At 43.3% G+C, this 15,026-nt stretch overlaps 1 protein-coding gene across 1 annotated transcript; it reads right to left on the bottom strand.

The window, feature by feature from the left end:
* Positions 1-96: 96 nt before the first annotated feature.
* nampt2 (nicotinamide phosphoribosyltransferase 2) lies at positions 97-14,800 on the bottom strand. Its single transcript, XM_037765040.1, has 11 exons — positions 14,493-14,800; positions 10,410-10,545; positions 10,120-10,223; positions 9,900-10,028; positions 7,558-7,716; positions 5,117-5,247; positions 4,260-4,485; positions 3,936-4,055; positions 2,082-2,222; positions 1,015-1,140; positions 97-652 (listed from the first exon to the last, which is right to left on the bottom strand). The coding sequence occupies exons 1-11, from the start codon at positions 14,538-14,540 to the stop codon at positions 491-493; spliced, it is 1,482 nt and encodes a 493-aa protein (XP_037620968.1). The 5' UTR covers positions 14,541-14,800; the 3' UTR covers positions 97-490.
* Between the last annotated feature and the right edge of the window lie 226 nt (positions 14,801-15,026).

Genomic DNA, 15,026 nt, shown 5'->3' with positions numbered 1-15,026 from the left:
AGTAAAAAATTCATGGTTTGACTTAAAATAAGTATGTTTTTTACGTTATTGACGTCACAGTCGTAAATTAAAATAAGTCAACGTTGACTTCTGGTTTCACACGGGAGATGACCAGCGGCCTCCTGGGTGAAAGTTTTGTGATAAACGGAATCTGGGAGAAAATACGTTTCCCCTCGAAACGTAATTGACAGTGCAGTTTTGTTGTATGGGAATGTCATTTTTAGCAGACCAGGCTGGACACTGACCTTAAATCAAATATTGTATATCAAGCATTCGTGCTATCAAACACTAGCAAGTGTAACCCATACCTGATGATTACTGTAGTCAATAACACTGTACTCATATTTTGTCGTAGTAAAGGTTAGTGTCTTGTGAGAAACAGCTTTTTCGCTCCCCTTCAACATGTGCAGTTCATACTTAAAACTGGTGCCTCGCACCCCTGTTAAAAACCTGAAGTATTATTTGCATTGTGAGAGGCCCTGTGGTGGATCTAGTGAATCCCGTTGATGATGTGATTGTGCTGCAGCTCCTGTTCACTGTTGTGCAGGGTGGGATTCACCTCCTCGTCCGTCAGCCGAGCGTTCTTCCGGATCTCCTCCAGGGAGTAGTCCTGCACCAGGCTGCCGTTCTCAAACACAGTCACCAGCAGGTCCTGCAGAACGCAGAGCACACACACACAGATGAATCAGGAAGTACGGGACGATGAAGTTTAATGACAAAACTGTTAAACACATTCGGGGCTGTATCCAATTTAAAAAAGAAACGACAGAAAAAAATCTATGATTTAGTTTTAAATGTGCCTCATAATTCTCTCCAGATACTGGATTTTGTCAAATTTGGTGCACATGAAAACGTGTTTCATGGCAGCTCAAGGGACATCGCTTGAGTGTCTTTGCTTGAGACGACACATTTTTAACAGAAAGCTTTCACTACAAACTAAACTGCGGGCCATGGGCCTGTAAAACGGTGATAATCCTTATTTAACATCAGTGAGAGTAAAGTGCTGGGACTGACCTCTTCAGGCTTGCCCACCCCTCTCTCTATCGTCTCTAAAAAGCCATCAGAGTTTTTCCTCAGTGATAACCGACCCCTCTTTGACCCCTTGGATGGGTCGGTCACCGGCTGCTTGTACACGTCCATCTGAAAGAAACACACGCAGGCCAAACTAGTTCAGCGAAGTGAAATCAGCTGCTCCAAATGCTGGTGAGCTCATTGAAAACCAGGATTACTGTATCTGTGCCATACAGGGAAGCAACTCTGATCACAGATGGAACAATTAATACCACGACAAAGCCGTGGTATTCATGCTGTGAGAGGTGTAACAGGTAGTAAGTACAGGAGCTTTATAGCTGACAGTTAGTTTGTCACAAAGGGAAGATTTGGGGTCTTGATTTTGTTGTTTTGACCTCATTCCTATCAGCTTCTGTAATACAATGAATGACAAGAACAGATGTACAGTATTACACAAGTTCCCCTTCTAAATAAGTGGTTTCATAATTGCCATAACTTGACATTTGTTCAAAACCTGTGTGATTGGACAGTTCATGTTACTGTGCCCGGAAAATGTCTGAATTGACTGAGTCAAATGGTGTCGTAACTATGACACACAATTACTAAACCACTTCTTTGGAAGAGGGATCCATTGCATTACAGAACTGTGTGTTTGCATAATAACAGTGAGTATGGCAGAAGGTCACAGCTGAGCCAGGATGTAGCTCTGCAGGGTCTACTTCCTTAATTAAGTCTGACTCAGTCTCAAATCTATAAAAAGTCTATAGAAGTGCACATTTAGCTGGATGATGACCACTGTTAGTGTTAAAGGACAGGTTCACATTTTCTTCCAAGTCTGTGTCACATGCAATTATGGACACTGGAACAGGTTTTGCTTGCTGCTCCTGTTGGTGGCCGATGGTTAAACTCTAAAAGCAGAAGGCCAAGTTGCAGCCCTGGTTTAATCTCTGAAGGGTTTAGTGTTAATCATTTCATCAGACAGGTCATATTAACAATAATCTGTTGATGTTCATGTGTTAAAGCGAGTTAATGTTGCAGCGTCCAAATCAAACCTGAACCCTCTCACTCACCCCTTTGCCGTTTGTCTCCACGTAGCTGCACTTGAAGGCACAGTTGAGAGTATCTCTGTTGAGCTTCTGAAGCAAAGAGCTGCCACAGCCGAAGAAGATGTTCTCGGCACTCCAGCCTTCATCAGTCAGCTTCTGAAGAATCTACGGAAAAAACAAAGAAAAGTTGGTCTCAAACCGTGAATAGAAGGTGTTCAGCTCATCTGGGAGAGATGCAGACATTACTTCAGCACTGCCGTTTTTCCTCTTGTAGTCTGAGATGGTTCTTAGTCCAGCCCACATGTTTCTGGTGCTGGAGCCCTGGTAGTCACACTCCAACTTGTCCCTGTATTCTCTTTTTGCTAATAGCTCTCTGGAGCGCACACCTGCATTTCCTGTACTAACCAATATCATCCTGAGTTGTAGGCAGCGGTCCATGCTTTAGGTTTAGCACGGACTTCCCCGTTAACCCACGGCTTCTGATTCGGGAATGTCCGTACAGTAATCGTCGGTACGGCATCATCGACACGTTTGCTGATGTAACATCCATGTATGTGTTTATGTGGTCGGGGGGGTCGAGAGAAGTCTCTGTGAAAACCATAATGTTATAGTTCTAAATATGGAAAGACATTCTGCTCCGGAGTTCATCCAGTTTATTATCCAGTGACTGGATATTAAGCTGGAAGGATACTCGGCAGAGGAGGCCGGTTTTCACGTTTCTCCCGCCGGACTAGGACCCCGGCTTCCTTTGTCTCCTCCGTATTCCAGGTACATCAACAGCTAATCCCAGCCATGGATATTCCCTGTTGTTGGTTGATCGTGATGAAAAAGTGCCGTCCACCAACAATCTGATGTGCAAAACTTGTTCTCTATCATGTTGTATTAGTAAAACGTGTTCTCTATCATGCTGTATGATAGAGGCTCGCTTTGGTGGTACGCATGTTGTGAAAGAATCAAAGATAAGTACAAGATGAAACAAAATAAAACAAGAACAAGAGTGAAGTTGAGGACGAAGAAAAGTTGAGGTTCCCAGTGTGGACGAGCATCAGTGATGAAAGTGATCATTTGACTGTATATTGATATCATACCAACAACATTACTACAGTTTCAATGTCTCTATCGGTAGAAAATGTTACGGAGATGAAAAAAAAGTAAAGACTTGTTTTTAAATCAACACTTCCTGCTTTTATTTAGAAATAAAAGCCTTCAAGTATTTTTTCTACGGACAGAATTCCTTCATTTGTTAACACAAGGCTTTTATTCTGAAATATGTGCAGGACAGTGTTGTAGAACATGCAGTGACTTGTACAGCTCCATGAATGAATATAGTACGGGGTTTTAATTGTGTATTATTACTATTATTTACAAATTACCACACGTTTCTTAACCTTTCTCCGTCTAAAATAAATATTAATTATATTTATAATGAAATGAAATGGCCGTTATGAAAGACAAACTATGTAGAAAGAAAGAGCTGGCAGCAGCAGCTGCAGCAACAGAAACGCAGCTGAAACACAGCCGCCATGCGACGCAACCACCACTCAACGCAAAATCCGAGCAACTGCCACGCAACGCAGCCGCTCCTGACGTTCCCATTGTGGATGAAGAGGTACCTAAAGCCCCTATGTGAAGAATTTCAGTGTGATTGTAGAATCTTAAAACTTTTCAGTTATTAATTACAGTGAAAGTTGGCGTATTGTTTCTTGAATTTTCCTCATTCGGGTCAGGTAAGAATGTTTCTAATAGCTGAAGTAATGATCAAATCAGGGAATCTGCAACAGGAGGGAATACAAAAACTTCATATACAAAACAAGATGTACAGTATAAAGTAGAGTCAAGATGATCCCAGAGCAGTACAGAAACCACACTTGTTCTCACCTCTTCCACTGAGCGAAGGTCGATGCCGTCTCCTTGAATGATTCTCAGGTAAGAAGGCAGAACCTTGTATCCCACAGAGTTCAGAGAGCAGCCAAAACACTCGTCCAGAATCTTGATGACCTACAGGTGACATTTCAATGGTTTTATTTCGGAGTTCAGTTCATACATGTAGGCATCAGCCATGCTAAGTTGGAGCAGTCTGAACATCTTACAACCTCAGTTAATCGACATTGAATCATTTACTAGTAATCACCAGCAGTATTGAGGGAGAGCGCTGTCGACGGCACTGCTGCACTGTAATCCTATCGGGGCAAATTTATTTACCTCGATGAGAGTTTCCGCGGGGTCTCCGGAGTCCGGCCGGATGACCAGACACGAGTCCTCGCTGCGCTCCATGACTCGCTCCTTCAGCTTGTCTCCCCAGATGTGTTTACAGGCGTTGAAGATGTCGTAGCTGTCGCTGACCACTGACACCGGCCCCGAGGGGAACTGCTCGAGGACTCGCTCGAACGCCTCCTTCTCCCTGTTCCTCCCCCAGGAGATGATGGTGCTGGATGACAGGAGTGAAGTTATGAACTCAGTCTTGTGGTAATAGAGATATTAATACTGGTCGTAATATTCCATTGGAGATGCTACTCCTGTGTTTCCTCACAGTTCACTAACAACTCAACTGTGCAAATTAGTGACATTTATATGTATATATATTTACAGTAAGAATGTTTGATTTTCAGCATGTATGTAGTCAGAGATGTCCTGAAGTCAAATATATCAGTTATTGTCAGGAATTATTTATTATATTTTTTCCAGCAACACAAAAATCAAAGAATAAAGACATTTCCTTCACAAATTAGTGGTATTTTCCCTTTAATTTATAAGGGACATGTTATGTAATGTTTTATACTTCTGGTGAATATAATCCAATCAATCTTATTTCCATAGATGTATTTTGTATATACAGTTCCCTTTGTTAACACCCGATTTTGAAAAACCAGACGTAATCACACGTGTTTACTTCCTCTAACTTCTCCAAGGTGGTCTCTAACTGTATACAGTGTATATAGGCCACAGACTACATTTATGATGTGCACCTAATCTGTGATTTACATGAATATCACTGTGTGTGTGTGTGTGTGTGTGTGTGTGTGTGTGTGTGTGTGTGTGTGTGTGTGTGTGTGTTATACCTGTGCTCTGCTGCTGGGATGGAGAAGCCAGCCATCGGGCAGCTGTAGTATCTCTGAGCCATCAGCAGCCCAGCTACTGTGTCTGTACTGCAGAAGTTAACCAGGTGAGCTGCTCCGCCTAACGCTGCAGACTGGAGAAAGATGGAAACCATCAATCACTTCGCTGTTTAAAACCAAGCACACAGTTTAAAAGGAAAATAATTCAGCGACCACCAATCGGTTCACGGGTTATTACATCCTGATTGTTTCTGTGGATTTTGAGTCAGTGAGCTTTTTAAGCTGGTGGTAACATACTGCACGACAACTGATCTTAGCCATGATCCTAGACCATCATGCTATGTATCACCACTTATAAAAAGGTGAAAAAGATATGTTAGGTAGGTTACTGGAGCATCAATCGGTAACAGCTTCTTTCCTCACACCGCACATGTAACCTATCACTGTTAGGGGTGTGATGAAATACCATGCCACGAAATATCGCAATATCAAAACGTGACGATATGCATCGTAGAGACGGAAAACTGAATCGCGATATCAGGGCATCATAGGTACATCTAGTCATACAAGCACTGATCTGCATTCTCTCGTCTTTTTCAGTGCTTTGTTTGAACAGACGAGGGCGCTCTGAGTTCAGACCAGTAGGTGAAGCACCGCCCCCACCTCACCATCGACTAGCTTTTCTTTTTATTTTACAGACATAAAACCCATTTAGTTCAGTTTTGCGGCATGTTATCAATAGATAGTCGGACGACGGACGTTTCAATCTGACAGTGAATGCATCTTAAGGAGTCAGCTCAGAGTAGCAGGTGTCATCATTCATCAATTCATCATTCAAGTTGTGTTCAAATTATTGTTATAATATCGTGTATCGTATCGAGATCGTGAACGGAGTGGATCGTCAAACCCCCTAATCCCTGTAGAATATATTGTGTAACGTTTCTTGTTCATTGTTGTCTGGGATGTGTGCCCCCCTGTGTAATGCAGAGAGTGCCAGTGAGCACAAACATTTCATTTTATTTTTAATACACAGAACAATAAACTTGAACTTGATATTCCTGACATGATTTTTGTGCTTCATAAGTGACTAAGAGGACTGTCTTCCATCCAGTATTTTTGTATTTTCAATATTTGTCAACACATTTTCTCAACAGTTCTGATGAATAAATTGGTGTCTGATAATTTCAACAGCGATCAGAACTAAGCTGAGCTGATAAAGGTGCTCCCAGTTACTAATGAGAGGAGCTCCGATGTAACCAGTGATGCCGCTGATTCAGTACACAGACAGACGATGCGCTGACCAACTCTTTAACGACACGCACAGACAATAAGGATAACACTGCATTGACACTAGTCTGCCTTCATGTTATCGTAAACACACTGCTGCTGCCGTTTAAATGTTCACATCAACCTTTAAAGGTCCCATATCGTGCTCATTTTCAGGTTCATACTTGTATTTTGTGTTTCTACTAGAACATGTTTACATGCTGTAATGTTAAAAAAACACATTATTTTCCTCATACTGTCTGCCTGAATATACCTGTATTCACCCTCTGTCTGAAGCGCTCCGTTTTAGTGCATTTCAACGGAATTGCAACGGAATTGCGTTGCTAGGTGACAGTTTGGGTCCATGTTTACTTCCTGTTAGCTGATGTCATTAACATACACTGCAACAGGAAATAAAACTGGGACACATTTAGAATGTTTATGTTGAAAACCATGCAATGGTCTAAATTGTATATTGTATATTTGCGACATCACAAATGGACAGAAATCCTAACGGCTTGTTTCAAATGCACAATTTCTGAATACGGGCTGTGTGTATTTCTCCGTATATTGAGCATTTTGATAGTTTAATAGTATTTATATAGCACTTCAACCTGCTTTATAATATAAAAGACATGAAAATCTCACTTTTTACAATATGGGACCTTTAAATTGTACCTATGAGAATTTTATTTTAGAATCCTCGTACAATGAAACCCTTTCACCTGTTTAGCGGCTCAGCTCTACACAAGATGAATAACTGAATTCACATTCCAGCTTTATGCTCATTATGTAAGACTTTCCCTCTGACTCTCATTGAGTCCTCTTAATCTAACCTTTGTGCCTTTAATCAGTAATGTGACCATTGAGATGCGGTACAATAATTTGATAACATCAGCATGACACAGCAATATACACAAAGCAGATATCACGAGATGATCATTTGTTTCATAGGCCATGAATATGTCAACGATCTGTGAAAATACAAACCAGTTATTCACACAATGTTAAGGCATTTAGGTGATTCTCTTATCCTAAACCAACCATTTTAGTGCATGTAAGTACAGTGCAACATCAGTGGTGACAAGGTGCAAGAGACAGAGATAAAATGAGAAGCTTTCTTCACCTCAATGCTGGTTTGTCACTAAATAAAAACAAGAACAGAAAGTGTCGCTGACCTCCTGTGAGGAGACTCCTCTGTAGCCAAAGTCGTGCAGTTTCAGGTCCAGACCTTCCAGGCTCCCCGAGGTGGCCTTCAGGTGCTTGGCCAGGATCTTCTTAAACTCCCTGGATATGGTGGCCACTGTGATGGGATACCACATCTGGACCAGCATGGTCTACAGTCAGCAGGTGGGGGGGAGGTGGGGGGGGAAACAAGAACAGACTGTGAGTGATCAGTCGGTGAGAAGAAGAGGAGTGAGAGGCCAGAGGGCCAACGTCTCTCACCTGAGGGAGTAACTGTCTAAATCTCTATTTGGAGAAGTTTTAAAGGAACAGTTTGTAGCATTGAGGGGGAACTATCGGCAGAAATGGAATATAACAGTAACTAGAATGGCAATCGGAGAGCGCAGACCTTCACCAAGGTGCGTGACTTTAAAAACAGATCACAGCTCACAGCTGGCGGTACTGAGGCGGTCGGCTTGTTATTAACACGGTGTGTTTCCGTGTAACGTATCAGCGGAAGCCTCTCTCATTCGGCAGCCTTGTTATGTCTGTATAACGTTACACTATGTTGTCTATCATCCCGTCATCTACCGTTTTGTTCTTTCTCACCGCGGTCGACGAGCAGCTCCCGCACACACATGTATCTGTCTGCTCTCAGAAGGAGGCGGGGTCATGCGTCATCAAAGCGTCATCAGCTACACTGCGCATGTGTTATACCCTGTGGTCTTAATGCACAGGCTGATCGGAATTCTTAAAACAATTCCTGAATCCGGATCATCACTAAAATCGATTCATTGTGCTACACTCTACCCCTCAAACAAATGTAATTCAAATCCATCACGGACTTTTGGAGTAATCCTGCTAACAGACAGACAGACAGACAGACGGACAGACAAACCGACGCCGGTGGGGAAACGTGGGACATGGACACTGACAGACAGAAGGACATGTCAGCCTGCTTACTTTCACTTCGTCCTGGCAGCTAGCCTGAACGGTGACACTTTGACCCCGTGACGGGGCTAGCGACCGGGCTACGAGATGTCAAAGAAGTGAAGCGTCTGGAAATCATTTCAAAATCTGCCTCAAAAGCCGAGTGCCAGATTGATACTGAAAGGAGGCGGCGAGTGTCAGACACAAATGACGCCAGCGTCCTCAGAGCAGCCATTGACCCCCCCGCTTCAAGCAAATAAACCGACTGTCCCCCGACGAGGAAAAGCAACAAGTGTACCGCGAGGTGACCGCGCTGCCCGAGGACCCGTAGAGAGAAACGGAGCTCCTCCTGTGCAGGGACGATGAAGCATCCGAAGAACGAGTGACTGTCACAGCAAGAAAGGAACTGGAGGACTTTTTAAAAGGCAGGTGGAAACCTGATCCCCGTCATTAACCCCTTCAGGGCGCTATCAACTAAAGCTGGCTTTATTGTAAGCACAACCACAACTATCCTGTTGCCAAAGAATGCAGACACGCTGGTCTTCCTGTCTCACAACCTGAAGCGGATGGAGCGGTAGGAGGCCAGTGTCAAAGCTCCAGGTAGCTGTGTGAAGGTTTAATAGACCACAGGAGCTGTAGTTTATAAATAATGCTGAAGTTTTGTAGCCTACAGCCTCCGACAGACAAATAAGAAATAAGAAGCATCCCATTTATTTATTGATGTTACAGTTTGTCAGTTTTTGATATTTCGTCAGGCTGGAATTGTTATATTTGATTAAGATTAGGTAGGTAGATAGGTATAGGGCTGCACGGTGGTGCAGAGGTTATTAAATTGTCCGTAGATGTGAATGTGAGCGTGAATGGTTGTCTGTCTTTATGGCCCAATTCCAATCCAGCCCCCCCCCCCCGCCTCTGTGGTATAGTGAACTCTGTTTTTAGTCACACTCTCAGCTCAATGAAGCTCCTTCTGTAAGGTGGAGGGGATCAATACAGCAGCCACTTTGGGATGAACTTCCCTCCAGACTTTATACCCTATGACATCACTAATTTTAAAAAGCATTCATTCATTTTTCTAATTATTACTCTGTTGTTAAAATGGCATTACATTTGGTGAAGAGCGCATTATGACTTGTTTAGGACTTGAGACTCAAAGTTTAGGACTTGGCACTTGACTTGAGACTTGCCCGTCATGACTTGGGACTTGAGCACAAAGACTGGAGACTTGTGGCTAAAACGATGCGAAGCGATGACTTAGTCCCACCTCGGTCATTTGATCACTGACATTGACATAATGAACATGCAATTCCCCTGGTCATTTTTGGGTGTAGCCCCGTAGTAAGTAAGAACATGTTGTCTGACTAATCTGCTACTTCAACCCTTCCATCATCTAAAAAGTCTAACACTAAAAACCCATGTCTGGGTTTACCTCGATGTAGTTGGTGAGCCAGAAGAATTCGGGATCTGTGTTTTCCACGGTGAAGAACACGTTGCCTCTCGGTATAATCCTTCCCTCTGGGACAGCTTTGATCCGGATCGGAAGACGGCCGTCGTGTTTCTGATATGGTAACGACAACATTTACTTCAGGTTAGATGTGTGACGATGAATCCGTCTGGACAGACTGACCGTTGGAACTCTCTCTGTATACCTCAAGGATTTTCCTCCAGCTCTCCTCGTCGAACACGGCCTGTTTGAAGTGCATCTGGTAGAAGAGCTTGGCTTCCTGAATCTTCTCCTCTGTGACCACCGGGCCTGTGGAGAACAAAGCAGATTACTACAACCTCAGTCACTATGGGTACCCACGAGTCTCCCCTTTACAGACATGCCCACTTTATGATAATCACATGCAGTTTAGTTTTGTTCACGCAGTATAAATGTGTCATTGTCGCCTATTCTAAAAATAATTTCTTAGATCAGAGGGGGAGGATGTGAATGTACCTATGAGGTACTTCTTCAGCAGATACTGAAGACCAAAGAACACCACTTCATTGAACTGGGAGCCTTTCTTGCGTCTGCATTCAAAGTAGGAGTAGATTTTGCTGACATTTGGAGGATACTGTTTGTAGTGTGTGATCTGAAAAACAAGAGACAGACGGAAATCAAGCACAGCCAGCAGGCCGCAGGCAAAGTCTCGAAAGCAGATCGGGCTAACCGAGTCGGATTTAAACACGTGTTACGACCCCGAGGTTGTATGAACATTTGTTTCTGTATTTTGTGTATGTGCTGTAATGTGCTCTGTGCTCTGTGCTGGATCTTTTTGTTCTCTCTCTCTCTCTCTCTCTCTCTGTGATGTGTGTGTGTGCGTGTGGGTGTGATGAGCTGCAGGTAAGCTTGGCTGGGTGGCTGATTGGGTGTAGGTGTGTAGGTTGATCCAGGGAGCTGATTGGTTCCAGCCTCAAGACACCGATTCAAAAAACTGGGTTCCCTCAGTCCCCCAGGCCGGGTCATAACGTGAATTGGGGGCTCGTCCGGGATTTGAACCCGGACCTCTCGCACCCCAAGCAAGAATCATACCCCAATGTAATTCTGATAATCACTGTTAGTATGGATTATATTTACTCATCACTTTCTAATTGTATCATGCCACACGAGTTGTATTGTGAAATGACATGAAATAAAACACCAGTAGGCACACTAATGACAACCTGAAAACCTGCTCAACGTGATGCGTGTACAGCCAGTAAACATGTTTCCTGGATCCATGTGGGTAGAAATGATGACAGCTTAAAGCACAAGTCTCTATTTGTGCTCTTACAGCGCTAATTGATCACATTATCAAAATGCCAACATGATATTGATATGTTGCCCACCCCTATATTCAAGAGGCATTCTCTCATTAATTAATTAATTAATTAATTAATATTTCTTATTAATGACTAGAACAACTTGACACACAGTGCTGAACTCACATCTCAAATTAATCTTCAGGTTCCCAGCTTTCAGATGATGTAAACCACTTCTATGTGACATCTACTGTTGACCTGCTATCTCCCTCTGAACATCCCCTGTCCCCCACCCTGACCTCTCTAAAAAATAAAAAGAGGGTGGAATGAGAAGGTGTTAAACTAGCAGAAGTGGAATTGGACACTCCCTAAATGAACTTGCGCCATGCACTTTAGAAAATGCACTATAGACTTTTTAAATAGGGCCCTAAGTGTCCTTAGACGACATACTTTATGTGACTAAAAGTGAATCATCAATGCTCTGGGACTCTGGGGGAAAAAAAAGTTTCAATAACTACATGGGAGGCAAATCAGGTGTATGCCAAACATGAAGGACTAATTTCCAATGAAAAGACAGTGTTTACTCCTTAAAAAAACTCATGTAAAGTAGCCCTGTAAGCCCCGTGGACTTTCAAATGATCTCATCACAATGTCCGATTCTTTTATGTGATTGTGATAACAGAAACACTGGAGGAATCCTCTTGGCTGTGCTGCTGCTGCTGCTGCTCTGGACTTGTTTTCAGGGATCCTCATCGCTAATAAATAAAGACTGGTTGGTCATCATCAAGACCTTTGACATTTGTCTGTAGTGCAAATGTTTGGATGGCATCTAGCATTGACATCTGACATTTAACTCCACTGAGCTGAGCATTAGTTACAGCATATACCAACACACCCTGCCCCGAGCAGCGGAATGACTCACTGCTGGGTTTAGGTTACACATTGACTGAAATGAAACTGAAAGCTTAACAGCCAATGGAAGGTTGGACTCTGTGATGCACAAAACTACACTGTTATGTAAGGGAAAAAAGGTGTGAATTACTGGCTATGATCCACATCAGAATTCATGTTCACAAACACGGTTTAGATACGCTGTAACCTAACCGTACCATTCTTTCCCACTTAAGACAGACTGTAGTTCAGAGACAATAAAGCATTTATTTAGTGCATCTACTGAATCAACCCTGTCTCCTAAAAACTATGTTCCCACGCAAAGCAACTGTCAATCGACGGCCAGGCAGAGGCAGCTCAAACTCTGTGAGGTATCTGCCATTATATGTTTAGCCTTTCTGTGTACAGCTCTGTCAAATATATTGCAATGTTGTTTTTGTGACTTGTCAATCACTTTTCCTGCAATGTTAACAATTTTGGAGAGCTTGTTTTTTGCTCTTTGCATTCAAATCGCCGTACCATGCTGTGATGTTAAAGGGACTGTTTGTAAGAATCAGAAATTGCTGGTTAACAGCGACACCTGTGGCCGTTAAGTCAACGAAAGTCAGCGTCCTGTTGCTCGCGCTTGTGCTCGCTCTACATAGACATGAACGAGCATCGCTCAACACAGTGAGGCGACACACGTCAGCTGAAATTGATATATTGCCCAGCCCTATATTCAAGAGGCATTCACTCTACATTATTCTGCTTCATTCTGCCTCCTATTCAAGTTCTCTCTCCCTTCCCCCTCGTTCAAGAGAACAAACTCAGAATTACTTAAGTTGCCAGGAAAAGTCCAGACCAGGTGGTGTCTTTACTGGAAGCAATATTAAGAGTTGTCCTCTAATTAAAGGGACTCTATGTAAGAATCAGAAATTGCTTGTTAACAGCGACGCCTGTGGCCGAAAGTCAGCGTCCTGTTGCTCGTGCTTGTGCTTGCTCTACGTAGACATGAACGAGCATCGCTCAAAACAGTGAGGCGACACAACGTCAGCTAAAACCACAATATCACTCTATGTTTCAGCTGCTTGGCAGTAATGTTAGCTGACCAGACGAAGGTCTCTCCATGAATCAATGCTGATCCTAGTGTTGGCTTTTTCAGTGAGTAGTGTGCGCACATGCACGTGAGAATGGAGCGAGAGAGCGAGGTGTGTGAGTGAAGGCAGGCAGAGGAGCAGAGTACAGCAGAGACTCTGGCCTTGGAGACCAAAGCTATGGTCTTCCCCGCGGCCAACACTGTTTAACAGACGGGCTTCACTAGATACAACTTTGTGGTTTTGGTGCTTCCGTGTAGTTTGTGTTGGAGTCTGAATCTGAACAGTGTAGCCACACGCGAACGCACATGGGACACCGACCTGCAAGGATTTATACGTGTAAGAAGTTACAAACAGTCCCTTTAAATGATAAAATGCTTTCAAGCAGGCTTCTGTACACCAATGTTTCTCACACTTAACTCCACTGAGCTGAGCACTGATATTCCAACACAGACTGCCCAGCAGTGGAATGACTCACAGCTGGATTTAGGTTATGAATTGATTGAAGTGATACTGAAAGCTAAACAGACAATGAAAGGTTGGGCTCTGTGATACGTGTCACACAGCTACAATGCAATGCAGAAAAACACACAAATGTGTCTTACAGGTTTACACAGGACAGGACATTCCAATGCATTTTTTGGGCCCCTTGCCATTACTGAGCCCCTGAGTGTGCAGCTGGTAGATGTGGCCCTGCATGTAGCACCAAGTCATTCAATAGGCTCCTGTAGCAGACTAAAAGCTGCTCACTGAGACTTCATCTAACTTCTTCAGCTGGTTTATGGATGGTTTGAGCAGATGTGAATAATAGACGTGTTTACTCATCAGTACAGGAAAATGTGAAGAACAGTTTCGATTTGGTGAAAACGAAACTTAAACATTAGACTTCACTGGTATCGGTTTACAGATACCAACCCATATCTTCTCAGATAAGGTTTCATGGATTCAACTCTGATTAAATGCCAACGGCTTGAACTTTACCCAGTAATATACACACTACTCTACCTACTACTCTAGCCCTGGTCTTGGTTTTAACAAACTGCAGAGAGCACTAAGAACTGTTCACACAATACAGTGTATTCTACTGCTAGGTCTTACTTTCAGTTTTAACACCCGTAACGTTACAACCTCTAACTGTAGTCACTAGACCGTAGAAACATTCATCTGAGCAACAACGCAGCGGTGTTTCTCCTGATGAACACGGGTTATAGACAAACACTGAACAGAAGATGTAGCGATCTGTGTCTCACTATAATCTCATTTTATTAAATGTATCCGGGAAACAATAAACTTAACATTAAAAAAGAGACAGGAGGAAGGAAAGGTCAACTCACCTTGTAAGAATCCGTCGCCAGCAAGAAATTAAAATCCTGAGCTGCCATTGTTGTTATGGATGAATGAAGAAATGTGTCTTCAGTGTCCTCACAGAGACTAAACCAGAGAGACACCCGGAAGACAGACCAGACCGATCTGTGGAGGAGACAAACCTCAGCGTCGAGTGACCGAGTGACCGAGATATGAAGCCGGTATCTGTCCGGTGGAGTCAGATTGAGACGTTACAACAGCAGAGAGAGCAGTGGAGTCATCAGGAGGTTGGAGGGTTTGAGGGTTATTGTAAAAGGGGCGGGTTTCAGCCAGTACGCATGGCCATGCGCACGTCGTACCTCTCATGGTACGTCATGCTGCGTTCAAGGACAGGGGTTTTTATTGGAACAAAGATAAAGGAACACTCCGACATTTTGGACACTTCTTCTTCTTCTTCTTCTTCTTCTTCTTCTTCTTCTTCTTCTTTTGCTTCTTCTTCTTTGGGGTTTTACGGCAGCTGGCATCATTTATGTTACATTGCTGTCTCCGTCTGTTTTTACCCG

Source organism: Sebastes umbrosus, chromosome 1, assembly GCF_015220745.1.
Source record: "Sebastes umbrosus isolate fSebUmb1 chromosome 1, fSebUmb1.pri, whole genome shotgun sequence".
NCBI lineage: Eukaryota > Metazoa > Chordata > Actinopteri > Perciformes > Sebastidae > Sebastes > Sebastes umbrosus.
Note: the sequence above shows the minus strand (reverse complement) of the source record. Positions and strands in the feature narration are given on the sequence as shown.